General features: G+C 67.2%; 2 protein-coding genes across 3 annotated transcripts; one reads left to right on the forward strand and one right to left on the reverse strand.

Moving 5' to 3' along the window:
* Positions 1–162: 162 nt before the first annotated feature.
* Positions 163–20,170, reverse strand: AKT1 (AKT serine/threonine kinase 1). 2 transcript variants are annotated; one of them, XM_081140569.1, is made up of 15 exons: positions 20,097–20,169; positions 18,191–18,265; positions 17,414–17,526; positions 6,893–7,021; positions 6,466–6,577; positions 6,129–6,276; positions 5,683–5,814; positions 5,549–5,614; positions 4,530–4,598; positions 4,201–4,326; positions 3,973–4,101; positions 3,684–3,898; positions 3,222–3,309; positions 1,304–1,406; positions 163–1,077 (listed from the first exon to the last, which is right to left on the reverse strand). In XM_081140569.1, the coding sequence occupies exons 3-15, from the start codon at positions 17,457–17,459 to the stop codon at positions 998–1,000; spliced, it is 1,443 nt and encodes a 480-aa protein (XP_080996695.1). In that variant the 5' UTR covers positions 17,460–17,526; positions 18,191–18,265; positions 20,097–20,169; the 3' UTR covers positions 163–997. The 2 variants fall into 2 exon arrangements, with proteins under 2 accessions (XP_080996695.1, XP_080996694.1); XM_081140568.1 differs by lacking the exon at positions 18,191–18,265 and having other exon boundaries at positions 20,097–20,170.
* Positions 20,171–25,500: 5,330 nt separating this feature from the next.
* On the forward strand, positions 25,501–26,766 carry ZBTB42 (zinc finger and BTB domain containing 42; the record flags this gene model as incomplete). The annotated part of the gene is made up of 1 exon (XM_081142278.1): positions 25,501–26,766. The coding sequence occupies one exon, from the start codon at positions 25,501–25,503 to the stop codon at positions 26,752–26,754; it is 1,254 nt and encodes a 417-aa protein (XP_080998404.1). The 3' UTR covers positions 26,755–26,766.
* Between the last annotated feature and the right edge of the window lie 389 nt (positions 26,767–27,155).

Raw genomic sequence — 27,155 nt, forward strand, 5'->3', positions numbered from 1 at the left:
GGGTCCTTCCTGATGGTCAGATGACCCATGAGCATGGGGCAGCCAGGGTAACCCCCCCTGCAAGTCCTGTGGGAGCTGGTGGGGAGACATCTTCCCTCAGAAGCTGTCCTGGGGTCTCCGCCAGAAGGAGAGTGCTCCCCACAAGCAAAACAAGCCACAAAGTTGAAAAGCCGTTTTTATTGAGGCATCTGGAGGGAAAGTCTCATAATAGTAAAAATACTAAAGTTGAATGTAAAAAAACGCCATGGTGCAGCGCAAGGCGCGGACGACGCAGTGACGGCCCCTCCAGGGCGTCAGGCCGGGCAGCGGAGGGTGAAGCTTCTAGAGGACAGATGCTACCAGGGGAAGCCATCAGGGTGGGACGCCCGAGGGACAAGAAGGGGTGGGGAGGGGCTCTCCTCTAAGATTAGACCCCCAAATGCACATGAACAGCGTAACAGCAGCAGGTTCCAACCTGCTGCTGTCTCAGGGGCGAACCTCAGCCCAGCCCCAGGCCCATCTTGAGGGCCACTGTCCTCGCCTTTGCACTGGGGCTGCCGTTTGCCCCACCTGAGGGAGAGGAAGCCAGGCAAGCTCACCCCAACTGGGTTGCTTCTGGTGCCTCCGGGCTGGGTGGGGACAGGTGACAGCCAGGGACAGCTGGCGAGAGGGACTGAGGGGCCGCGGGCAGGGCCCACCCGGACCCCTGATTGCACGTGGCTGCAGAAGTCCTCAGCATTTCCTACGTGACTCTCGTCTGAAGGCGAGACCACGTCTGGAAAATTGGATGAAATAAATTAAGAAAAACCGCAGGACAACCTTCCGAGTGGCTGGCGAGCCCTGCCCACAGCACGAATCTTCCCACACATGCTCGGAGCAGTGTGGTTCCTCCAAACACATCCAGAAAGAAAAACATTCGGGTACAGGTCGTCCGCACAGGCTTCCCCCAATCCACGGAGCTGGCATCCGGCGGTGTAGCCACCACTCGGTGTCCACCAGCCCACTGGGCTGGCCCTGCTCAGGCCGTGCCGCTGGCCGAGTAGGAGAACTGTGGGAAGTGGGGCCTCCGCTCGCTGTCCACACAATCCATGTTGTCGTCTGTGGGCAGGCAGGAGACGCGGCTCAGACTCAGGGCCAAGCATCCAGGAAAACAGGCAGGCCCCTGAGGCTCTGGACTCCGTGATCCCGACCCTCCAGTGCTAGGGGCAGAGGGACAGTGGCCCTCCCGCCTTGATCAATACCCTCCAAAGGGGACCTTTCCTATCAGAGCTGAGCCCGCAGGCCTCCCTGGCAGGAGGGGTGTTGGCAGTTCGTGGCTCCTCACCTTGGTCCGGCGGCGTTATGGTGATCATCTGGGCTGTGAACTCCTCGTCAAAATACCTGGTGTCGGTCTCCGATGTGACCTGGGGCTTGAAGGGCGGGATGAGCTGTGGGCGGGGATGGGGGGCAGGTCACAGGCTGGCTCTGCACTGCCCAGCGCACCCTCCCTGACCACTGCCCCAGGGAGCTGAGCCCACTGCACTGTCTCCAGGAAGTATAAGCTGTCACCCACCCAGACAGAGCTCTAGGAAGGAGACTCCCCCAGGAGGGCGGCTGTCTAGGCCCACCGGACGGCCCCTCCGCCAAGGACAGGGCGAGCCTGGCTCAGCAGCCCCTGCAGGTGACGGGAGGCAGTGCAGCCCAGCTCTGAACCCCCCCCTCACACACACACACACACTCCCAGGCAGAAGGGGGCAAGTCCATTCCTCTAGCTCTTATTTCACTTTCGGGTTTTCTCATGAACTGGGAAGGGGTACAGGACACCATGGAACGAGGTGTGCAGGGGGGGCTCCCTCCCAGGTGCCATTCATACCCCTCCCTGACCGTCCCACTCAGCCCAGCTGCTGGGGGCTTCCACTTTGATAACTCGTGATGCAGGGGACAGTCACATCCCCACAGTCCCTCCACCCACCCAGGCTGGTGAGTGGCAGCCCTGCCTCCCCCAGGCCCCAGGGAGCAGAGGCCAATGCCAGCCAAGTGGAGGGCAGGGCTCAGGGGACCCACCACAGCCCTGGAGGGGCCCAAAGAGTAGGTGGCCTGTGCTCGTGCCCACCCATGCCAGCCCCAGCCAGGTGCCCTGGGGCACAAGGGGAACTGCTCTGCACAAGCCCCACCCTGACATGCCCCCCAAAACACATGGGCTCCTAAGGCCTCCTGCAACTTCCCACCCGGGAGATGATGGGCCTGGGCTTCCTCTGTCCCAGCTGGCTCTGGGCCTGGCCCTTCAGGACTCCCATCTGGAGGGGGGGGGATAGGGGAGTGCTGAGTGTGGGGCCTGCCCAGCCTCAGGCATGGCTCAAGGATCACAGCATGGCCTCACTGAGTCCGCAGAGGACTCACCAGGACACAGGGGTAACCGTAAAGGGATGTGCACATGGGGAGAGGGTGCTGCAGGTAAGCCCCCCAAAATTTCCCAGACCAGGCCTGGGGCTGCCCTCAGGAGCTAGTGGAGTCTTGGGTCAAGGCTGGAGGAGTTGAGCCCTCGGAGAGCAGGGCCAAGAGGTAGAAGACCTCTCAAGGGGTGGGGGTCCCCTGTCTTGCAGGGAAGACAGAGGCCCAGCCGCCCACGTGTGGCCCTCGATGGACCCACAGGGGAGGGGCGGGCTAGAGATGGAACAGGAGCACGCTTGCTGACGGTGCCCAGCACACCCAGGTACTGCCTTTCCCAGCTTGTGGGGCCACCACACCAGCCTGGACAGGGGCCTGGGGCGCCTAGGGTTCCCCAGAGGGATGTGTGCGGGAAGCAGCCGACTTGCTCCTGGGAGGCCCCCTCAAGAGCCAGACAGGCGGGTGTGATCCCAATCCCACAGCCCAGAGGGCAGCCCGGCGTTCCCTGCAGCGTGAGGGACTGAGGTCAGACCACGCGAGGAACTGGGAGAGCAGGTGGGACCCCCCACTCTGCCGCCAGCATTTAGCTCAGAGCACCAGGGCAGGGAACCCAGTGCCCGAACCTGACAAGGCGTCACTCGCGGGAAACCACATGCACACAGCTCCTCCTGGGAGGAAGAGGGGGGACTCTGCGCAGCGGTCAGGAGGACTGGGGTGCAGCCTCTGAGCCCCGGGAGGGTGCGGGGGGGGTGCATATGGGCGTGAGCAGGCGGGTGTGTGAGTCAGCGTGGGGGGGGGTAGGTGTGTGGGTGGGTGCGTGGGTGACTGAGCAGGCGGGTGTGCGCCATGGGCGGGTGTAAGCGCTGGGTGTGCACCTTCTTCTCGTATACGTCCTGCCACACGATGCTGGCAAAGAAGCCGTGCTGCATGATCTCCTTGGCGTCCTCCGAGCCCCCTCCAAGCCTGCAGAGCACACAGGACCTGGTGATGGCACCACCCCCCGCCCCCAGGGCGCAGGCCTCCCGCCTGCCCCTCTCCCGCTGGTGAGGCCCGGCTGCCAGACAGCGCTGGACAGCGGGGACCGGGCCAGTGAGGACAGTACAGTGGGGACAGGTCCCAGGGCAGGGGGGACGCACGGCTCTCTGGCGGAGCCCCAGCAGGTACAGAATGCTGGGTGGGCAGGAGGTGCCGGAGGGGTGGGGTCGTCCCGAGCACGTGTGAGGGGCCCCGGCTAACCCAGCCCCTCTGCCTGGGCCAGTCCTGGTCGGGGACACGAGAGCCACGGGGTGGCCTGGAGACGGCCCGGCGCGCTCCCTGGGGACAGCGGGGCGACTCACCTCTGCTTGGGGTCCTTCTTGAGCAGCCCGGACAGCAGGGCCTTGGCCTCGGGGCTGAGCGTGCGGGGGAAGCGGATCTCCTCCATGAGGATCAGCTCGAAGAGCTTCTCGTGGTCCTGGTTGTAGAAGGGCAGCCGGCCGCACATCATCTCGTACATGACCACGCCCAGCCCCCACCAGTCCACGGCGCGGCCGTAGTCGTTGTCCTCCAGCACCTGGGGGACACGGCAGGGTCACAGGCGGCCGGGACCCAGGGGCTGGGGGCTCAGGGCAGGCAGCAGGCGCACACCTCTGGCGCCAGGTACTCGGGGGTCCCGCAGAAGGTCTTCATGGTGGCCCCGTCCTTGATTCCCTCCTTGCACAGCCCGAAGTCGGTGATCTTGATGTGCCCGTCTTTGTCCAGCATCAGGTTCTCCAACTGCGGGGAAGAGGCCTCCGGTCGGCCCCGGCCGCGGGCCAGCCCCCGCCCCCCTGGGCCCCAGCCCACGCCCGTGCCCACCACCCGCCGCCCGGCCACCTTGAGGTCACGGTAGACGACGTTCTTTTCCGAGTGCAGGTAGTCCAGGGCCGACACGATCTCCGCACCATAGAAGCGGGCGCGGTCCTCGGGGAACACCCGCTCCCGGGACAGGTGGAAGAAGAGCTGTGGGGGGGCGGGGGGCTGAGCCTGAGCCAGGGTCACAGGGCAGAGGGCGTGGGCAGGCCGAGACCCGAACTCGGGGAGGGGGCTGAGCCTCCTGGTGGGATGGGCGAGGGCAGGTCCCCTGCAACCGGGATGGCAGCCCCATCCCTGCGCGAGGGAGGGACCCTGAGGCTCAGAGAGGGCTGCCCCGCCAGGAGCCCTACCTCGCCGCCGTTGGCGTACTCCATGACAAAGCAGAGGCGGTCGTGGGTCTGGAAGGAGTACTTCAGGGCCTGCAAGGGACACAGGCTGGAACTGCGGCCCCCGGAGCCAGGCAGGGATGACACCTGGGCCGAGGCTGCCCGATGTGGGGGCTGGGCCAAGGCTCAGGGGAAATTGGCATCTCAGAGGCTGGCAAGTTCCGTGAACGCTCCCCGACAGGGCCGGCCTCGGCGCCCGACACGGGAGGGCACGTCCTCCGGGCACAGCTGCCCGCTGGCTTTCCACCTCAAACCACAGGCAGCCTCACTCTAACAGGATGGGCCCGACGCCCAACCCTTGCCCACAAGTGCCGCCCCTGGGCCCAGTCAAGTGGCTGGAGCAGAGCCGTTCCCAGAAAGTGCAGGCGAGAGAGGAGCCCAGCACAGTGCTGAGCAGAGTGGACAGGGCCCAACAAGTGCTGGGTGGGGAGCTGGGCCCCCAAGCTGTGCGGCTGAGTGTGGCCCAGCAAGACCCAGCCGCCCAGGGCCCGAGTCCTGACCCCAAGGGAGTGGGGGCCCACCCGTGCCTTCCAGGAGCTGGCCGAGCTGAGAAACCAACTCCCAGCTGATGCCTTGTTCCCAAAGGCTAAGGATTTCCCATAAACTCCTCCTGGACCAAGTACCCCCAGCACAGGACACCCCTGGCTTGAACCCCACAGGGGAGGCAGCCGGAAGGTCTTGGGCAGAGCAAAGGGAAGCCCCAGGTCACCTGCCCCCTTCTGCACACGGGGGGGGGGGGGGCATCGAGCACAGCCCAGCAGCCCCGAGTCAGGCACCTCCACCCTGACCCCCGAGGCCTGCCCGCTGCTGCTGAGTGTGAAGCCCAGGCAGCCCCCCCCGCCCCCCGTTTCCTGGGAGCAGGGGATCCCGCCCTCAGACAGACTGGGGAGTGTGCCCCTGGCCCAGCGCCTGGTTCCCATGAGCACACAGGCCACAGAAGGGCCAAGCTCCGCCCTGGCGCCAGGCGGCCTCGGGCCACTCACCGTGAGGAAGGGGTGCCGGGAGTTCTGCAGGACACGGTTCTCCGTGAGCGTGTGAGCCACTTCGTCCTGGAAGACAGGCCTGTGAGCGTGGTTCCCCGCCCCCTTGCCCCCACGGTGCCCAGGCTGGCACCCACCTTGGCCACGATGACTTCCTTCTTGAGGATCTTCATGGCGTAGTAGCGGCCGGTGGCCTTCTCCTTCACGAGGATCACCTTCCCGAAGGTGCCCTTGCCCAGCAGCTTGAGGTACTCAAACTCATTCATGGTCTGCAGGGGGAGCGGGCGGAGTCAGGGGCGGAGGCGGGGCTGGCACCCACGGGAGTCAGGGGGCTTGCTGGAGAACGTGGGACTCTGTATCTCGACTCCGAGCACTGGGGTTTGGGGGGACAGCGGGAGTGACAGTGTCCCCACCTCACTTCTGACACAGGGTGTCTGGTGGTCAGACCATGCTGCCCATAGGGAGGGACCCAGGGAGGAGATCTCGTGGGAGGGGGGTCCCAGGGCACCAAGGCTCTCCCAGGGCCAGCCTGCTGGGACCCTGGAACCACCAGGCCCCTGCAGAGGCAGGGGAAGGGCCTCACCACACGGTGCTTGGGCTTGGCCAGAGCCACCTCCATCTCTTCGGCTCCTGAGTTGTCGCTGGGTGAGCCTGAGCGGAAGTCCATCATCTCCTCCTCCTGCCTCTTGAGCCCGTCGGCCACGGTCTGGATGGCAGTCGTCCACTCCTCCCTGCAGGGCAGCCAGGCGAGGCCGTGAGCCCTGTCCAGGCCCGGGGCTCACCCCGGAAGCCCAGCTCAGAGGTCCGGGACACTGGGGACACCGAGGCCAGGCCCCAGCAGGACTGTGCCCCCTCCTCCCAGGGGCCCGGGAGCACCGAGGGCGCCGGCACCCCACCCACCCCATGCACCCACCACGTACCGCTCCTCCGGGGTCTCCACGTGGAAGGTGCGCTCGATGACCGTGGTCCACTGTAGGCATCGGATGATGAAGGTGTTGGGCCGGGGCCGCTCCGTCTTCATCAGCTGGCATTCTGGGGGCAGGGCCAGCAGGTGAGCGCCCTGAGCACATGCCCCAGACCAGAATCTGGCCCCTCGGCCAGGCCTTCCAGCCTTCAGAGCAAAAGCGCCCTGGACAGCTCCAGGGTCACAGCCTTGGAACCTGGCACAGAGACCCCACCACCCCAGCCAGTCAGCCGCTAACAGGCCCCCCCAGGTGACCTAACAGGTCCTCGGAGCCAGCACTGCCCAACCCGGTCCCCGGCAGCCACTGGTCCCAGACACAGAGGCCCAGGGGACATCAGCGTGGGGGCCCAGCTCCCATGCAAGGCGGCCGAGGGCTCACTCACGTGCCACAGAGAAGTTGTTGAGGGGCGACTCGCGTTGCTCCAGGTCCTGGGGCCGCTCTTTGTAGCCGATGAAGGTGCCGTCGTTTTTGAGCAGGAAGTAGCGGGGCCGCCAGGTCTTGATGTACTCTCCTAGGAAGGGGGCCATGAGGGGCTGTGGCCTGGACCCGCCCCACCCCCGTGGCGAACAGTAGCTGGCGGTGCCAGGCCCGATGCACCCAGGGCCCCCAAACAAACAAGCACTGACCCCAGTTTCCATGGGGCCAGGTGGGAAGGACCCGCCCTCACCTGTGTTGGAAAGGAGCCAGGTGGGCATCTGGACATGGGGGGAAGGGCATGACTGACTGGAGGCTGACCCAATCCAGGGGGCCTTCCTGGAGGAGGTGGCACCAAGCCAGTGTGTCCCAGCAGGCACTGGCAACAGGTCAAGCACTAGCTACACCCACCTGCCGGGGGGCTGCAGGGCCAAGAACTCTCCCGACCCAGGGGTCCAGCCCTTTGTTGGCCAAAAGGTGCTGTGGTGCCAATGGGAGGTGGGCAGCTCCCCAAGGCTGACCCGGCCGACAGGATGGAGCCTGGCATCCAGGTAATGGAAAAAGCACCACACTCAGTGAGACTCACCAGCCCCCCGCAGCACACCCTTCGCTGGGCACTCGGGACCAAGCCCCCCACTGCCCATGTGATAATGCCCACAATTCAGGGGCCCAGAGTACTGTTGTGGGCACCATGGTGACACCGGACCTGGAGGCGGCCACGTGGTCCTGGGGCCGAGACATGCGGCCCTGGACCCACATCCCACCCACGGGTCACCCAGGTACACGGTGAAGTTCCCCCCAAGTTCTGCGACATCAGCCATATACAGGCGCTCACACAGAAGCGAGCAGATGTCCTCTGTGATATTCCAGCGACTGTCATTTTTCATACTGACACCCAGAAAAAATGTTTCATTTACATTTTGCCGAGCAAGGAGTTTGAACAACAGCGGAGAACTTACTAATTAGGCAGCCGCTTCCTCAGAGGGGCCGGCGGGCGGGGAGGGGCCTGGGGTCCCTAAGCTCTGGGCCAAGCTGAGCCTGGACAAGGGCAGACCCCGCCCGAACCACCCCCACTGGGTCCCATCCACCTCCCCCAGCCCCCCACCCGGACCTTCCCATCAAGTGCCTCTGGGTGTGGCCTCCACGGCCCTTCACTCTCATGACCCTGGGCTGCTGGGGAGATGCTGGGGAGATGCTGGGAGATGCTGGGGAGATGGGGGACCCAGCCACTCCGGGGCCCTTCCCTAGGGGCCCACCCGCATCTGTGTCCTGGCTCCAGTGGGGGTGACCACCAAGCCCAGACACCACGGGCTGGTCACCTGCCCCACCCCAACAGCATTTAGCACGGTCTCCAGCCAGTTTGGCCCTGTGAGCCCCGGGGACTGGGGACAGGGGGCTGTGGTCCACCCCACACCCCGGCCCACAAGGTGCCACCAGCCTCCCAGGTCCCCTCTCCCCACCAGAGCCTTGGGTGGGCAGCCGGCAGAGCGGGCTCGGGGGGCGTGTGCACCGCCCATGCCGGGCGGCCGCCCGCTGCTCGCTCCCACCCGCCTGCGCGCCAGTCTGGAGCTGTCGGCCCCTGATGGAGTGCCTCCCATCCCGCCAGCTGCCGCTCCCCGGGACGCTAACTGAGCGGGGAGAGTGATGAGCGCCCCGAAAATCCATCTTGATGCACCAACTGTGCCGGCCCCCACCGCACCCAGCCCAGCCTCCAGCGCCACGCGCACACACACAGCACGTGCCACCCACGCCTGCCAGGACCTGCGACCAGACAGGGCCTCAGTTTCCCCTCTGTGGGATCCCCTGGAGCAGGTGTGCCAGAGCTGCCAGGTACCCCAACCACATGACCCTGCACCTGCTCTCAAACCAGCCCCAGGGCTGGGAAGGTTCTGGAACCCAGAGGCGGGGGGCCTAAGGGAGCAACACACGCGGAAGAGGCTGAGGGGAGGGCACCCTCCCCCACAGAGCCACTGAGCCAGGAGGCGGGGTCCCAGGGGGTGGGCCCTCCACCAGCCCCCAGGCATTCAAGGGGAGCCAAGGCTGACCACACCGCCCCCACCCAGAAGCCAGGCAACACCCAGGCGAGGGAAGGCAAGGCGACCTGGCTAGGCCCTCACCTTTCGCCCAGCACAGACCCCCCCAGGAGAAGCAGGAAGGCCGGGGGGCACCTAGAGGGGCCAGGACCAAGGCTCCGAGACACACGGACCTCTTTCCTCAGGGTCTCGGATGCCTGGCCTGCAGGGGTCCAGGCGGACAGTCACTTGGGCCATCAGCAGCGTCAGTTGTGGCCTGGGCGCTGCATCTGAGTGAGCTCAGCCGGGACAGGGACAGAGGTGACACAGAGCAGGGCAGTGGAGGCGGTGAGCACCCTGTGCCCAGCCACCGCCATCCTCTCAGCCACAGAACGCCCGTGGGCCGGCGCCTGTCCTGGGGCCTGGGGGTGGGGAGGCAGACACACGTCGCAGTGCAGGCTGTGGGAGACTTGGAGCCCTCACTCCGGGCATAGACGGGCAGGTAACAAACGGGAACCCCGAGCCTACCCTCAGGACACCGCTCCCTAAACGGGGTCCCCTCTGCTCCTCCAGGGCCACACACACCCAGGGTGATCTCCAGGCATCCGGGTGGGCAGAGGGAACTGGCCAACACCTGGGCCCAGGGCGTGTCTCCTGCATCCCTGCCGCTCACACCCAACACTCAGCCCAGGACGCAGGAAGCGCTCGTGCAAACATTTCAGATGGCCCTGCAGCCCACCCCGGCCTTGGCACAGCCCTGGGGCCAGTCGAGGCGCCCCATGTCACCCCAGCTCAGCTCCCTAGCCAGGACCCAATGCCCACCGCCAGGAGACTGGAGCCATGGCCGATCTGGGACTGAGCGGGGGCAGGTGCTGGGAGGGGCTGGGGCTGCCAGCTGGGCAGCAGGCAGGCAGAATGGGGCAGCAGCTCAGTCTCCCTTTGGGGTTCTCTTAGAAGCCCAGCCTTGGGCTCGGGAGGGGCAACACAGCCCCCCGCCAAGACCTCGTCCTGCCCAGCCACCAGGGAGGGGACCATGCCCCCTGGTCCTGAATCCCCAGGCCAGCCCACCTGCCGCAAGGGCTCCGGGTCCCTGGAGGAGTTGCCCTGGGCAGTTGGGGGCATTTGGCTTAGCCAGCCTGGGTCCGGACCAGGGCTGCCCCCCTCCTCCTGCTGCCCAGGGCCCCTCAGCTCTGGGCCCTCTCAGTGTCCCCACCTGTCCTCCACCAGGGTTCCCTTCCCCTCTCGAGAGCCTGCTCTATCCCACAGGGCTGCAGGACTCCTGAAGGAGGGGACTCTGCCAGCAGCCCTGACCTGCCACAACCAACATCACCCACCGGCCAGAGTCAGGACTTGGGGGCCTGGGTCAGGGGCCGAGCCGGGACTGTGTGCCCTGGGCAGCCTGGGGGGCGGCTCGCCGTGCGGGCTCCTGGCACAAGGCAGACGGCACCTGGGCCACGGCCACCCAGCCGCCGTGCCCTGCGCTCCATGAGCGTTCTCTGCAAGTCCCCAGTTCTCGGGGAAACTGCTGGATAAACACTTTGCCGCATTGCTGGTGGCGGTGGCAGGCGCTGGCAGGGCGCCAGGCGGTGCCGAGCTGTTTCTCCACAGCCAAGCGAGCCCCAGCAGGCCCGGGGAGCGCCGCCAGCTGACAGCGGCGACCGCACGGTCCCCCGCCGACGACACATCCATCGCGCCGACAGCTGCCGGGTACCCATTTACCTTCCCCAGCACAGCGAGCAAACGGCCCTGCTGACAGCGGCCCATCCATCGCCGCCCGCCGGGCGGGGTCACCTCGAGGGGCCCCTCTGCCTGTGCCCGGGCAGGGTCCCTGTGTCCCTGTCTCACCAGAAGGGCACGGGACCACAGACTGCCCCAGAGCTGGGCCGGGCGAGGCAGGGACCACACCTACCCTGGCTGTCATGCGAACCCTCAGGACTGAGCCTCCCAAGGGCACCACTCATGAGGTCCTCACAGGGTCCTCACGGGCAGGGCCCATCGGCCATCAAGGGCAAGGGAGGACAGGGAGGTGTCTTCTCCCGGCCCAGCAGAGGAAAGATGCTCACCGACGTGCCCGGGCCCCGATCCCTCCCGCCCTCCCAGGACCCAACCAAACCAAGGAAGGTGCCTGGCCTCCCAAGCAGGCAAGAAGACCGGAGAGGGAGCCGGGCCGGAGGGAACAAACCGCAGAACGAGAGTGCAGGTGGGGCGCTGAGCCCTCCCTGTGGATGCGGCCCTGGGAAAGGACAGCAGGGTGCCCAGCAGGCTCCTCCCAGGGCTCTGGCTCTCGTGATCCCCACAGGTGCTGGCCACACCCACATCTCCTCTCTACAAACCCTCCCAGGAGGTGGAACCACACCCCTGCATCTAAGTGGCCCCAGCACTGTCTCAGGTGTGGGCCTTAATCCTCAAAACCCCCAGGAAAAAGCACCCCTCCATGAAGGGGGCGGAGCACGGGGGTCCGGCCAAGAGGGACCTGATCTCCGACAGGGCCTCCATCTCGCAGCACTGCTTATTTATTTCTGCCCCGACTCGGAGCCCCACCTGCAGTGGGAAACACTCTCAGCCCTTCTCTTCTGTGACACGGTGGCAGGCTATGCCCCCCCCAGCTCCCAGCCCTGTCATCGCACGGCCCTGGCCACACCCACCCCCGCCTCGCCCTTCGCCCCCAGCCTGGCCATGTGCCTTCCCCCCGGGTCTGCTGCCCATGTGCCCTGGCCCCTCGCCAGCCGAGGACTCCCCAGTAGGGGTCTCTGCCCCAGGACCCCACCAAAGGCATCCTCGGTGCCTCCGAGACCCTCACTGCTGACAGGGCTACCAGCCGAGGCACCGGGCAGGTGGGACCACCGGGGAGATGAGTGAAGGGCTGCCGTCCCAGGCCAGCTCAAAGCCCCACATCCACCCCCGGTGTCTGAGCTCTAGTCTGTTATTTCTTACATTCAAGAGTTCCCTCTGAGGTGGGAGGGGGGATGCGCTCCCGGGAGCTAGCCCATCCCAGCCTGCAGCCCCAGCGCCCTCTGCCAACCTGTCCGGGCCGGGTCTGGGCTGGGGGTCTTCTGGTGGGGCCGCGGGGCAGGCCCAGGGTGGCCACAGCGCATGAGTGGAAGCAGCAGCCTGTGCCCACTGTGGGGTGGCCCTGGGAGTGGGCACGGAGACAGCCAGTGGCTCCAGTTACAGGCAGGCTCTCGGGGAGGGTGCTGGCCCCGCGCCTGGCTGGGTGTGCCTGGGCAGAGTCCCACCAGCGGGACCGGGCCAGCTCCCTGCCCTCGCCCTCACGGCACTTCTAGGAACCAGCCTGATGCAACCCAGCCGGGCTCCTGGTGGTGGCGGAGGAGGGTTGGGGCACGGGGCCAGGACCACATGCCACAGTCCAGCCCCTTCACATCTAGGCCTCAGTTTCCCTTCTGCACAACACTTGCTCTGCTGCCCAAGGTGGAGGGGGTGTCGGCAGAAGCTGACCAGGGGCCTAGGCCCTCCCTCCTGTTACCCCCATTGAGTCTGGCCCCACGCAGGGCAGCTGTGCCCAGAGAGCACCCAGCACCCAGGAAAGACACAGGAGCATAGCCCACTAAGGGCCACCAGGCAGGAGCCCAGGAACCAGGGCTGGGGCGGGCAATGTCCTCTCACCTCCCACCCCGTGCAAGAGACTCAAGCTTCCTCTTTTGTTGTTTGTTTTGAAGGGAGAACTCAACACACTCACAAAACAGGAAACAGCTCCACACAGGCCAGCCTGGCCACGGCCACGGCCACAGCCACACGCAGCCACGGCCACGTGCCACGGCCGGCAGGCCCAGGAGCCTGCCTCCAGGGACAGACCCCGCCCTCCCAGGCATCGTCCTCCAAGCAGATGCCCAGTACCTGCTCCGCCGCAGGCCTGACCGCCCAGCACAGACCTGCTCCGGGGGCAGTTCTGGATCCCGTGGACGTGGGCACCACACGGGTTGCCCAGTGAGCCCAGGGGACTGTCGGGACTGGAGCCTCAGCTGCAGGGGTGTGACCTGGATGAGACCTGACAGCAGGCTCCCCCTCGGCCCCCTGCTGAGCCCTCCCAGGGCAGAAGCAGCATCCATGTGACATCTACAATCAGCCCCTCAGGGGCCTCCACGGCAGTTTGCGCTCAGAAGTGGGTTAAACAGGCCACCACAGGCCTTGTCCCTTGGTGTGTCCTCAGCAAACCGCTGCCTCCTCCAAAGGGGTGCCAGGCTGCACATTCCACACCCCACCCCCTCAGGGACCCCAGGACTGGGGATGGAGCAGGGGTCATGTCAGCAATGTGGAACCACTATCTGCCCATCTCAGGGCCACACGAGAGGCACAGGGAGTGCCCACACCATGGTGAGAAGCAGGACCTGGCCACACCTGAGGGAGGGGAGGTGGGAGGGGCCCCAGGAACCCACTTCCCCCAGGATGCCTGCGACCAACATGGCAGGTGGCAAGGGCTCCCCTCTCTGGCCAGGAGCTGGGGGGGGGGGGGGGGTCTGTGCCAGGAATGGGTTCAGCAAGGCCTAGGACTTGCCAGGGATGGTGCCCACTGAGCTCCATGAACACAGGCCCCCTGCCTGGCGCAGCTCCTGGGGGTGAAGGTAAACTGAAGCCCAGACACACACAGCACAGAAGCCCAGCAGAACACACAGGTGACCACTTCTAGGCAGGGGCCCAGGGGCAGGGGAGCCCACACCCAGGATGGGCTCTCCTTGACGCCACCTCTCAACCCTAGCTTGCCAGACTATGGCCTGGCAAGGACAGCCAGGCCCGCTCCTCTGCTGGGTCGCTGGCGCCAGCAGCCAGCCTGCATGAGCCCAGGTGCCCAAGGCCCACACCCCACTCCCTCCCCAGGCCTGTTCTCTCCAGCCCAAGGACACTTCTTTCACCCTGTGTCCTTGCATCTCACAGCCTACCTGCCCTTTCCTGGCCCACCTGTTCCTGGGTTGGGGATACACCATGGGCTCTGAGAGTGGGACCCAGTGGGCATAAGGGAAAGTGGGCAGGGACGGCCAGCCTCGGGGGCATGCCCCCAAATGGCTGCCCAGACTCAGGCCGTGGCCTTAGCACAGACCACACTGTCTAAAGACAAAACCGGAGGCCACAGGCCAAGTTTAACTGGACTACATCCTTAGGGAGGGCTGGTTTTTAAACTGTCAACCTTCGAAAGTCAGAAAAGGGCACAAAGGAGACCAAATCTTTGAAAATGAGAAATTTTGAGCTTTGAAAATGCAAATTTTTGAGCAACATCAGTCCAGCAGCCCCCAGCACCGACAGCTCAGGGTATCCACCATCACTCAGGGGTCACCGTCACTCAGGACGTCTGCCCATCACTGGGGACACCCACTCAGGGCTCAGGATGTCCATTCCCCACAAGCGACATCTGCCCGCCTGCCCCACAGCAGCCTGAGCCTTCAGCGGCTTGAGTTCACTCTCCTGGGACCAGCTCCCTGCCAAACACACGGGACACTGAGGCCGGGAGGGCTCGCCCGGGCCCCACAAGTCAGTGCAGGCCGAAAGCTCAGGCTCTGCCCCCCACAGCTGCTCTGGACTAAGGCACATGGTATGGGGTCAGGACCCCTGGGACATGGCCCAGGGTCATTCCCCAGAGATGGGCACCCACCACCCACCTCCCCAAGGGGTGAGATGAACCTGGGCCTGGGGCCCGCCCTGCACAGGATGGGCCACCCACCCCTCTGCGAGTCCCTGGGTCTGGAGGCAGTCGCTTGCCACATGCGAGGCGCTGGGCTGGACGCAGAAAGGACAGGTACAGACCCTCGTCCACAGCAGCAATTTCACCTACCGGGACGAGGAGGAGGAGGGGCGTGGACCGAGGCCTCCGGGTTCTGCAAGGGGCAGGGGCTGGGCCCTGGAGGACCGTCAGCTCCCCAACCCCTGTCCCTGGCCAGGCCTGGGCACCAGGAACAGGGGACAGGGACAGAGACTCTGTCCCTGCGTTGCAGGTGGGGCGCCCTGACCACCCCCAGGCCAGACCTAGGACCCCTCCCAGCCCAGAGGTCCCCCACTCCACCCAGAGCTACCCCCAGGAGGCCTCCGCTTCCCCCTCCAGCCCCTTCCCAAGGGGGTGGGCAGGGCTAAGGGGTCAGCCAGGAGATGGAAGAGGAAGACCTGGCCCAGGGCGGCTCTGGGAGGCTTCTCAGAGGGGGTGGCAGGGAAGCGGGCCCTTCCGGAACGGCTGGGTAAGACAAGGAAACGTGGCAGGGCTGCCCGGGCTCCGCTGGCCCATGTGCCCCGCCACCAGGCCATCACAGCCTGTCTGCTGAGCGGAGCTCAGACCTGTGGGTCCTCCCTACTGCCTCCGTCCAAAGCCAGGAGGCAGCCCTGACCCTCCCCTACCCCAAAGGAACCCGATTCCTCCCCCATCTAACGGCACCACATACCTCCAGCCCCGATTCCCCCAACAACTCACTAAAAACCACCCATTTCCCTCCCCCGCCGTCACCTCTACTCGCTCACCGGTCGCCCCAAGTCCAGCACACAAAACATTTGCGGGAAACAAACCAGCAGAACTGAGAAGACGGCAGAGAATGTGACAACGGCAGAGCTAGGGGGACCACTGAACAAGTCCCAGAGGTCCCAGGGGTCCCCAGGAATGGGGAGTGGGGCAATGAAGGGCGCCCTCGAGGACGGGCCTTCTTCAGTGAGCAGGGGCAGGGCAGGTGGGACACCCATCTGCACAAGGCAGGTCCCCTCCCATCCCCACCACCCACCACCCCACAGGGAAGAGGAACACAAGTGGCAGGGACACAGCACCCTCTCCTGACCTGGAGGCCAGAGGCCTGGCTGCACCCCAAGTTAGACCCCCACAAACCACACTCTCTACTCCGGGCCTCCATGCCATCACTCCCATTATACAGATGGGAAAACCAAGGCCTGAGGAGCCCAACAGACCTGCCCTTGGGGAGGGACACACAACAAGGCACTGGAATCGGGATGCCCCTCTGGGCCTGACGCCCAGCCCCCAGCCCTTCAGAAGGCACACACCCTGTCTGGCAAGCTGAATCCCCCCGGGTTCCGCAGGGGCAGGCCTGCCACGTCTGGCTGGCCAGAGGGTGCCCAGGTGACGGCAGCAGTGGCCCTGGCAGCCCCTGGGCCCAGGCATCTCCTGGGGCAGCTCCTAATCTAACATTCAGTCAACAAGCACTTGCCAAGGTCAAGAGGTACCGGTTCCAGGTAGGAGTGTTTCTGTGCTGCCACCAGGCATAGGGGAGGAGCAGAGCCTGGGTGTGGGGTGGGGGTCCCCAACCCCGGGAGGGCTGGGAGGTGAGGCAGACAGAGCAGGGCCTGATGGGGGTTGGGGGAGGGGGCTCCAGCCACAGGAAGCGGGACTCCCGGGGAACAAGGAGAGGGTAAACCTGGGGGAAGGGGACTGAGGAGGCAGGCGGGTGCCAGAGGCCTTGGGGAGGCCAGGCAGAGGGCTCCGCACAGACTACAGGCCCCAGCAGCCTCCTCGCCTCTGTCTCAAGGCCCAGCGTCCTGTCCTCCCGACAGCTGCCCAAGCAAGCTCTCGAAACACACAGCTGACCACGTCCCCGATGCCCAGCTTCAAGCTATGCAGCCCCAATATCTCATTCCCATCACTTTTCTGCCTCCCACCCCAGCTGCTGCGGCCTCCCTACACTACTGGAGAGCTCCTATGCATCCCACAAAACCCAGGTCCACAACACACATTTTTGCTACACCTCTCAGGTTTGGAAGGTAAGGAAGTGAGAGGGCTTGGTGAGCCAATCCCTGTCCTGGGGCAGGAGAGAGTGCCTCGCCCAGGGCACCTGGATGGAAGGCCTGTCATCCCCCCACTGCCTGTCCCTGAGCAACAGAGGGCAGGGGGCTGTGGGCAGGGCTAGAAGGTGAGGGGCCATGCCTCAGCTCCCATCCCAGCAACTCCTGTCCGAGTACCTCCCTAGGCACAGGGCCAAGTGAGTGAGGAGAGGGAAGGCTGGGCGGGCACCAGGCTGCAGCCCAAACATGCCCCGTGCCCAGGCCCCTCAGTGTGTGAGTTCTTCCACAGCCCAGGCCCAGCCCAGGCCCACAGCCCAGGCCCAAGGCAGGCACTGGGCCAGGCTAAGCAGCCCTGCCCTGCCCTCAGGAGCCCTCAGGCAGTGCCCCGGGCCACCAGTAAGCCAGGCCTTGGACAGGCCCCAACGTCCTCACTGCCTTCCAGGAAAGTGGGGAGGGAGGTGGCAGTGGCTGTCCCCGCCAACAGGGCCCAGCCAGGCAGCCGGCCACTCCATTGCCAGCTGCACTCCAGGCCTCACATCCCCCAACTCAGGGGGTCGAGCCAGGCTGTGCCTTGAACACCATGGGAGACATTGTGCCCAGATGTTCACCTGGGCCAGCTCAGGGGCCCCAGGGAGGCCCCTCCCATCCAGCAGTCTTGGGCTCCCAGACACCCAGGCCACCAAAGCACCCCACCACCTGAAGGGAAGCCCACAGGCCAGCTCCAGACCCCACCCCAGGCCCAGCCCTTGGGCACTCACCTCGTTTGTGCAACCAGCCCTCCTTCACGATGGCCACGTCATTCATGGTGCCGGGTGGCGCTCACGCTCCTCTCTTGGTAGGGTCTCCCCAAGCCCAGCAGTGCCCACAGCCTCTGGGGGCAGCAAAGGGACGTATAAGGCTGTGTCCAGCTTGGGGCCCCTCCTCTGACCCGGCGGTGAGCCCAGGAGGTCCGTCCCACCTGGGGTCGAGGCCTGGGTCCACCTTCCCGTGTGGCCTGGCCCCAAGTAGCCCTGAGCAACAGCTGCCCCTCAGTCTCTGTCCCTCACTTTTTTCCCTGCCACGGGAGGCACCTGATGGAAAGTTCGAGTTACTGGCACTACTCCCTGGGCCTGGGTCTCCCTGCCCTCCTGGACCTTAGGCCCTCAAAGTTCCCTCTGCCCCTCACCTACCCATACCCCACTTCCCCCGGCTTTTGTACAAATCACTCCCATTCCCAAAAGGCCCTCCCAGTGTATCCCAGCCTCCCTAACCTGACAACCCAGCAAACGCCACCTCCTCCAGGAAGCCCCTGACTGCTACGGCTCCTGGTGAGGATGCCAGTTCTCCCTATCCATGGTGTTCCCACCCACAGGCTAAGGTCCCCAGGGCAGGGCACAGGGCCCCTCCTCCCTGCCCCAGACTAAGAAAGGGGAGAAATTCAAACATGAAGAAGGCAGGGCCAGAAGTGCGGGTGGGTGGCGCAATGGGAGCCCTCCAGGGTGATGTGAACCCTCCCCCAGAAACCCCAGGCCCCTCCGAAACCACAGCGCCCCCACCAGCCTGAATCTCGTTCATTCATCCGGCCACCGGGGACTAGGCACCTCTGGTTTTGCCAGGTTCAGCCCTGGGCGCTGGGGACAAAGAGAGGTTCAGACGGGTCCTGTCTGTAAGGAGCACCCAGTCCAGGGTGGTTACAGACCCATAATTACAGTGTTCAGGAGGCAACAAATGGGGGGGGGGGGCTGTACAAACAGAGAACTGACGCCTGCCTCACGGTGGCCCACCAGCAGCCCTCTCCTGAGCAGACAATTTCGCCATTCATCTTTCAAGGCCCTCCCCACCACTCTCCTGCTGGAAAAACTCCTAGGCATCCCTCAAAACCCAGTTCCCACATCACTCATTCTGGGCATCCCAGTCCTCTGCTACCCCTCCAGACACGCACTCCAGGGGGCAGGCCCTGAGAGACTCCTCTCTGGGACCCCCAGGCTGGACAGAGGCCCCCAAGGACCTCTGGAATGGATCCTGATATGGGTCTTCCTACCGTTGGGTGGACCCTCTCCAGCAGCCCACCTCACTGGCTCCTGAGACAGAGGCTGGGCACCCAGAGCAGGTAGCTCTGCACTGATTGAGGCTAAGTTGAGAAGGATGGTTAGATCCCACTCACTGCACTGTGTCTGGCATCATGACAGGGAAGATACCCTTTGCCCAAGAAAGTGCCAATTGCTCAGCAGGCCCATGGGCAGTGCCCAGAAGATCCCGCTGAGGACAGAGCTGAGCCCCAACACGTGGGGCACAGGGGCTCTGGTGACACTTGAGTGGGCGTGGCCTGGAGGCAGAGGGCTAGACTCAAAGACCTCGGGTTATCCCCCTACCCCCACCAGGCCTGAGCAGGGCCTGCGGCTGACAGAGTCGGACAGCTGTCGAGGGCCCATGTGTAAAAATATATCTGTGCGCACGCAGGGTGGTGTGCATCTGCACAGACACGTACACAGCGACCCAGCGGCCGCCGGCCTCTGCGCAGGACTGGCGGGATGGAACGGCGGGGACCAGTGTCCTCCTGCCTCTGTGTCCGGTGCCTTCACCATAACCCTATACAACTCCTATTATTATTAAATCACAACTTTTCAAAAAACAGTCTGTCTCTGAGGGCCCCTTCCTCTGCCCCCAAAGCACTGGTTTGTGAATGGTGAGGCTGGTTTGGCTGGCAGGGTGGCAGGGCAGGGAACCGAGCCCTCACCCAAGGACCCGCCTTTCAGTAGGACCAGGGGCTCGGAGCAGTGAGGGGTGGCCTGGAGCCAGGCAGGGCCCCAGGAGGGAAGGGAGAGGCCCTCTGGACCCCGAGCACAGGCCCATGCCCCCACTCTGTCCACCCCACCACCCCCAATCGAGGGACCAAGACCCAGCGGCGCTCCAGGCCCCAGCCTCTGGGATGGGAGGGCACCTCCAAGCCCACCCGGATCAGGAAGCAGTTTCGGGGCCCAGGGGGGTTCCCGTCCTCGGTGGGCTGGCCTGGGCACCACGGCAACTTTCCTCCTGCGGGAAGATGAGGTCTCCTTCCAAGGGCCCACCCACAAACTTGAACGAGGGCGGGGGCCAGCCTCGTCCTAAGGCCCCCCGCGCCGCCGGTGCACCCGGCAGCCCTGGCCAGGCGCCCAGAGCGCGCCCGGGGAGCCCCCGGCTCGGGGGCGCCCCCCGCCCGGGCCCGCCCCGGCCGCGCCCCTCCGCCCGGGCCCGGGCCTGGCCGGCCGGCCGCCGCTTCCCAAGGTCAAGAGGGAGGCCGGGCCGGCCCGCACCCCCGGCCCGCGCCCTGCCCGCGCCCTCCCCGCCCAGGCCGCGCGCGGCCACTTCCTGCTCCCGCGCCTCCACTCCGGCTGCGCGGCCCGCGCCCCGGCCCCGCCGCCCGGGAACAAAGCGGCGGCGCGGGAGGAAATCCGGGCCCCGGCGGCGGCGGGCGGGACTCACCGGGCGCTGCGTCCGGGCGAGCGCGGGCCTAGCCGGGCCGCGGCCTCCGGCGCCCGCCGCTCCGCATCCCCGCGGGCCGGGCCGGGGCGGGCTGGGCGCGCGGGCCGGCGGCGGGCGCTGTCGGGCGGGCTCGCGCCGGGCCCGGTGCTCGTGCGCGGCCGCGGCTCGCGTCCTCCGGTGCCTGCTGCGCGCGCGCTGGGCCGGCCGCCGCCGCTCCGTCCCGCCGCCGGCCCGCCCCGTCCCCGCCCCGCGCACCCCGCCCGGCCGCCCGCCCACATCCGCCTCCGCCGCCCGGCGCCCCCACCCGGGCCGGGAGGGTGGGGGCCGGGGCCCAGGGGGGCCGGCGACCCCGCGCGCCGCCCCGCCCGGCCCGGCCCGGCCACGCCCTCCCTGGCCTCAGTTTCCCGGGCTGTCCGGGAGCCGCGCTTCTGGGCTGGGCGCTGCCGGGACCGGGATGAACCCCGGCTCCTGCCTGCAGGGGGTGGGCGCGGGGCTGCGGGTTAGCCTGGCCTCGGAATGTGCCCCGGGCGGGGGACGGGGGGGGGCACGACCGTCCCGAGAGACCCACGCCCAGGACCCTGCCCTGCCCGCGGCGCAGCGGGACGCGGGGGGCGGCCGCACTGCGGGCGGGAGGGGCGGCCCTGGCGTCACCGGCATGTGCGGGGCGGGCTCGGGTCGGGGTCCCTGCGCTCGGTGCGGGGGGCGCCCAGGAGCCTCCCCTCCCGGAGGGAGATGCTGACACGTGGCGGTTACAGCCGTGGATGGGGCTTCCCACGGCGACAGAGGAGGAAGAGGGCACAGGGGCTGGGGCAGGGGCATCCGCTCGCCTCGGGCGCCCGCCCCGGCTGGGCACGGCCGCGGCGCAGGAGCGGGGCTGGGGCGGCTGGAGAAGGGCCCTGCCTGCTGCGGCCCAGCACCCTCCCCGCTGTGCCCACGGGCCCTGGGCGTCCACAGTGCCCCGGGGCCGCTAAGGGACGGGGCAGAGGGTCCCTAACCGTCTCCTCCCCGCGGCTGCAGACACGCCCCGCTCCGACCCTCCCGCCCGCCCTCCCCTGGAGCCGCGCTTCCCGCAGCGGCCCTGCCCCCGGGCCCCGGGCCTGAGTCCATAGTAAAGCTCTTGTAAAAGGAAGGCCGTAGTTATCTTCCTGGAGTCGGTATGTATTGGGGGGGGGGGGGGATTTTTGTTCTAACTGAAGGGTCAGAGTTCAGCCTGGGGGTATAGACTCTTCATCTGGGTGAAAGGCAGGTGCAGTCCCCCCACCCCACGCCCGGCCCCACCCCCGGCAGTGTCCACCGCTGAAACAGGCTCAGCCCCAGCCTCTGTGCTGACAGTCAGACGCCCCTCAGGAAAGGACCCTCTGCCCTGTTCGGGGGACACTGGCTCCTGGGAAGGGGCACTCCCAGTTCTGGGACTCTCCCCTCGTCCCCTCTGGCCGCACCCCACCCCGATGCAGCTGTCCCAGCATTGACTGTGTACCCCCGGGCAGCGCCCTGCCTCCAGGGGCCAAGCAAGAGGCTTGGCCAGACGCCTGACCTAAGGGTCACCCCACAAATGTTGGACGGCTGTCCATCACTCACCCCACAGACCTTTCCACTGGGCCCCTGGGGGGCCCCTCTGGCACTGTCCCACTCACTGGCCCACCCCTCTCCCTGGAGGGGTTTCCACACACCCCCCATCCTGGACCCCACAAGGCTTTGGAGAAGGTAGGGGGGAGGTGGGGGAGGAGAGAATGGGGTGGGGTGGCAGCGAGGGGCCACAGGGGGCCGGGAGGGCGCCCTCTCCTGGCAGAGGCGGGGACTCCCAGGCTGCTCTGGCCTGACCGTTAGAGGGACAGCACCTTGGCCAGGAGCTGCACTGAGGTGCCTCCCTTTGGCTGGCCGTCCCCAGGAGGCCTCCCTTCATGCTCCTCACGGGGCTCCACACCCAGCGAGTACCTGGGACCCACTGTGAGGCCCACACCCCACTCTGCTCAGTGCCCAGTCCGCTGCATAAGCCTGCCCTGTGGGGGTACCCTTGCAGGCAGGGCCAGCCCCTCCTCCAGGGCCAACCAGAGGGAAAGCAGAGCCCTCTCCCCAAGGACACCCCCGCTGGCCCCCCAGACAGAACAGTAGGAGAGGGCCCAGCCTGTCTCCGGCCCAGCCACTGCTGGAGCAGCTGCGGAGCCCCTTGGCCAGATGTTTCCAACAAAAACTGCCGCCCCCCCCGGGAACACAGGCGACTCCAGCCCTGTCACCTTCTACAGCTGCCGGCCATCGGGCAGGACTCCTTGCCTGGTGCCCAGGGCTGCCTAGTCTCAGCAGCAGCTGCAGGGCGGGGCCCCAGGGCAGCTCCTGGGCCAGATGGCCGCCTGGCCTGCGGCACCCAGGGAGGCACTGCCCACACCACTGAGACGCCTCCTGTCATCCCGGTGCCTGAGACCTTGCTGAGCAGGTAGGGCACCCGAGGGCTGTGGGGCGGCCAGCTCCGGAGTGGAGTGCCACTTGGGGGCTGCCTAGGACAGCCTCTCCCTGAGACAGGAGGACGTAACTCAGGCCTCGAGACTCCAGAGGCAGAGACGTCTCTCCCAGTGATGTCCCTCCTCCTCTAGCCCATCCCTACCTGGGCTGGCCTCCCAGGCCCAACCCCCAGCTCCTGCTGGCGGCGTCCCAGCCTGCATGGACCCCTCTGCGTGCCCCACAACCTCTCTCAGGTGCCCAAAGAGCACTCCGTCCCACCAGGCAGAGCGCTCTGCCCACTCCAGAGCCCCACTCCACCTAGAGCCCCGGAGGGCTGGCCTCCCCTCCCTGCCTTTGAGGGCTCAGGGGCCAGGTCAGTGGAGGCATCGATGGACAGAGCGGCTGGAATGAAGATGGTGGCACCCACGTGCGTCCCTCACGTAGCTGCAGGCATGCGTTCTCTCAAGAGACAGTGCTGCAACCCCACTTGGTGCCAGGAGCCGTGTCACAGCCCGGCCACAGGGCACGGGCAGGGCTCTGAGAAGGGGCTCGGCAGGGGGCCCCACCTGGCCGGTCAGGAAAGACCACTCTCAGGTGCCTACTGTTACAGACAGGAGTGGAGGGACCCAGGGGAGGGCTGTCTGGGGAGGGCCCTGCGTAACCAGTGAAAGGCCCTGGGGGCTTGCCGTTTAGGAGATGGGGACATTACGGTTCCGGGAAATTAAGAGTCACGCCCGAGGTTGGGAGGCCAGACACAGGGGCCGGTCCCACCTGGGTTCGTTCAGACTAGACTTGAATTCCGCTCCCCTGCAGGGGGCTGGGGCTAGGGGTGGGAGCAGGGGGGTTGGCCCTCTTCAGGGAGGGTCCCCACAGTGGATGGGGCCATGGGAGCCAGGGCGGTCTCAGTGGCTGAGTACAGGGGTCCAAGCTGTAGTTGCCGGATTTAGGAAATGAGAATGAAGGGCGACCAGGAAAATGTGAATTTCAGACAAACAAGGAATAACTTTTTAGTGTAAGAATTTGCTTCTCCTTCCCACCGACTGTATATCCTAATTGCGGTGGTGCTAGGGCCTCTGAGGGCTCCTCAGCCCCCAACCCATGGCATTTGACCAGGACTACTGGACGGCTACCTCCCATCTCACAGCGGACTCTCCCTTCCTGTGGCGTCAGAGAGAATGGCCAGAGGGCTCCCCGCTCCTCTGCCCATGATACCTGGCTGGGTAGGGTCCCATCCTTTTGAATCCAGCCCCTCCCCTAGCACCACCCCAACCCCTAGTCCAGGCCTCCTTTCTACCCCCACTCCTGGCTGGGACCCCACCTCCCTGCCCACTCTCTACCTGGGGGCTGCCAGGAAGCACAGGTGGGCATTCAGAAGGAGACTTCAGGATTTGAATCCTGGTTCAGCGACAACGTGGAGGTGGGCACCTCCCCTCGCATCCCCCACCCAAAGGGATGTGATCATTCCAGCATCTGAGTAAGGGCCTGCTGTGAGGCTGAGCTGAGCTGTGGTCCTCGAAGCCTCAGTGCTGCTCAGCCAAGGGCAGCCGCTGGGAAACCGCCCTGGCCAACAGTGGGGGGGGGGGGGTAAACACTCCAAAATCCTGTCTGCTTCTCTCTGGCTGTTTCCTTCCCTCAGCAGGACTAGGTGTCCCCTCACATCTTCGGTGCTCTTCCACCTGGAACACCCTGTGCCCAGGACGCCAACCGGGCCCCTCCACGTGCCTCTTCCTCCCTGAGCACTTTCTCACCTGCTCTGGGCTCTGAAGGCCTGTGTGTGTTGTGTGTGTCCCCCCCCCCACCCCCGTGTCCCCCTGTCTGCTGGGACCTGCCCTGTCCCCTCGCCTCAGACACACTGTGCCACCAGCAAACACCGAGCCGGGTTCCGCTGAGAGCCTGGGAGTCCCCAGTTCTGGGCTCCAAGGTCGAGATCCCACCTGCGTGTTTGCAAAAGGGTTCCAGCTAAATTAACTTAAACAGTGGCTTTCAACAAAAGAGGGGGGGGCGTCTTCTCCAAATTTACGATCCCCCCACTCCGCACCCCCTCTATCCCAGAGCCGGGCGAGGTGGCAGAAGGCCAGGGTGCGGACGGCGCCTTCGGGGGGCGGCCCCGGCGCGGGCCAGGAGGGGAGCCGGTCCTCGGAAGGGGCCCCTTCGCAGACGGGCGCAGTCGGGACCCCACCGGGCGGGGGGGGCACCGCGACGGAGCCGGCAAGTATCGCGAGAGACCCCTCCCCCGCCGCGCCCCGCATCCCCTCCCGCCCCCGTGCCCCAGCTGGCAGCGCGCTCGGGCGGGGCGGACCGGGAAGGGGCGGCGAGGGTGACCTCAGCGGTTCCGCCGCTCCGGGAAGTCGCCTCGGCCCGCCCCCTCCGGCCCCCGCCCCGAGTTTCGCTCTCTCCGGGGCGGGGCGAGCGGCGGGCGGTGCCGGGCCGGCCAAGTTGGAGGGCGCCCCGCCCGGCGCCCTCCCCGCCGGGGCGCGCTGCCCGTAGCTCCGCGCGCCGGGGCCGCACCGGGAGGGCGCGCGGCTCGGGCGGCGGCCGGAGAGGAGCCCTGGACGGCGGAGGTGAGCGCGGGGGGCGGGCGCCCCGCTCTGCCCGCCCCGCTCCCCGCGGCCGCGCTGCCATAAATGGGGCCCGCGGCGGCGGCGGCGGCGGCGGCGGCTGGAGGCGCGGACGGGGGCGGCGGCGGCGGGGCGTCGGGGGGCGCGGCCGGCGGCCTCCCCAGGGTGCAGGTCGCGGGCTCCGGCGCAGGGGGCGCCCCGGGCGGGGACGCGAGCCTGTCCCCGGACCCGCCCCCCGGCGGAGCGGCTTCTGTTTACTTTCGATCGAGTTTTTCCTGCTCGGGGCAGGTGCCCTGGCGGCTCCGCGCCCCTGCGCCAGCGCGCGGGCCCGGGGAGGGCGCGTCGGCGGCCGGGCGGCGCGTGCCCCGCGCTCCCGCGCCCGTTCGTGCCCGGGCGATGCCGGCGGCGGCATGGAGTTCCCGGGGCACGGCGGGCGGCTGCTGGGCCGCCTGAGGCAGCAGCGCGAGCTCGGCCTCCTGTGCGACTGCACCGTGCTGGTGGGCGCCGCGCGCTTCCCCGCGCACCGCGCCGTGCTGGCCGCGTGCAGCGTCTACTTCCACCTCTTCTACAGGGACCGGCCGGCGCGCGGCCGCGACACGGTGCGGCTCAACGGCGACGTCGTCACGGCGCCCGCCTTCGGCCGCCTGCTGGACTTCATGTACGAGGGCCGCCTGGACCTGCGCAGCCTGCCCGTCGAGGACGTCCTGGCGGCCGCCAGCTACCTGCACATGCACGACATCGTCAAGGTCTGCAAGGGCAGGCTCCGGGACCGCGGCCCCGCGCTGCGCCCCGACGCACCCGCCCCCGGGGCGGCGCCGGCCGCCCGCCCGCCCTGCCCCCTGCCCGCCTGGGCCCCTGCGCTCTGCCCAGCTGCCCAGAAGGCCAGGCCCCCCCGCGCCGGGGTCAAGGCTGCCGTCCTTCCAGGAGCACGGGGGCCTCCTCCCTGGCAGGCCCCGGGGGAGGCGGACCGCGCTCTGGACCTGTCGCTGAAGCCCGGCCGGAGGCGGGAGCCGGACCGCCTGCCCCGTGTCCTCCAGACGGCCCCCTGCCGCCGGCCGCAGCCAGGGGCGCAGCTGCCGGTGAAGGACGAGCGGGACGCCCCGTCGGAACAGGACGGCGTCGGCCCTCTGAGCCCGCACGGCCCCCTGCGGCCGCCCTGCGTTCCCGCCGCCCAGCGCCCGGCGGGGGACTCGCAGCTGCTGCGCGCCGGCGGGGGGGGCGGCCGGGAGCTGGAGCTGGACGCGGAGCGGGAGGCCGTCGAGGACGGGCCGGCCCCCGGCGGCCCCGCCTGCGCGTGTCCGCTGTGCAGCAGGCTGTTCCCCGGCGCGCACCCGCTGCAGCTGCACCTCAGCGCCCACTTCCGCGAGCGGGACGGCGCCCGGGCCCGGCTCTCGCCCGACGGCGCCGCGCCCACCTGCCCGCTCTGCGGGAAGACCTTCTCCTGCGCCTACACGCTGAAGCGGCACGAGCGCACCCACTCGGGCGAGAAGCCCTACACGTGTGCGCAGTGCGGGAAGAGCTTCCAGTACTCGCACAACCTGAGCCGCCACGCCGTGGTGCACACGCGCGAGAAGCCCCACGCCTGCCGCTGGTGCGAGCGCCGGTTCACGCAGTCGGGGGACCTCTACCGCCACGTCCGGAAGTTCCACTGCGGCCTGGTGTGACCCGCGGGTCCCTGGGGGGTGGCAGCGGGGGGGCGCAGCTGACCTTCCAGGCCCGGGGGCAGGGGCACTGGGGGGCACTGTGAGGGACCCAGAGCTGGCCACAGGGGAGCCCCTGGGGCTGGACCTGCCCAGCAGAGAGAGCCCTGCTGCCCCCCAGAATGGTGGCCGGCCTCAGACTCCGGGTGACTGCATCCCTCCTCCATGCCTTGCCCCCTCCCCCATCTTGTGCCCTGACTGCGACACAATCTTCCTCCTCTTCCAGTTCTGGGGGGGTCTCAAGGGCCCCCGACCTTGGACCAGACACCTCTGTGTGGGGCAGCCCTGGGGGAATTCCCTGACCCCGCTCACTGGCATGCTCGGGACCCTGTGAGTCTGGCCCCACTTGGTGAAGTATGCAAATC

This window comes from Miniopterus schreibersii, assembly GCF_964146895.1.
Source record: "Miniopterus schreibersii genome assembly, chromosome: 1".
Classification (NCBI taxonomy): Eukaryota; Metazoa; Chordata; class Mammalia; order Chiroptera; family Miniopteridae; genus Miniopterus; species Miniopterus schreibersii.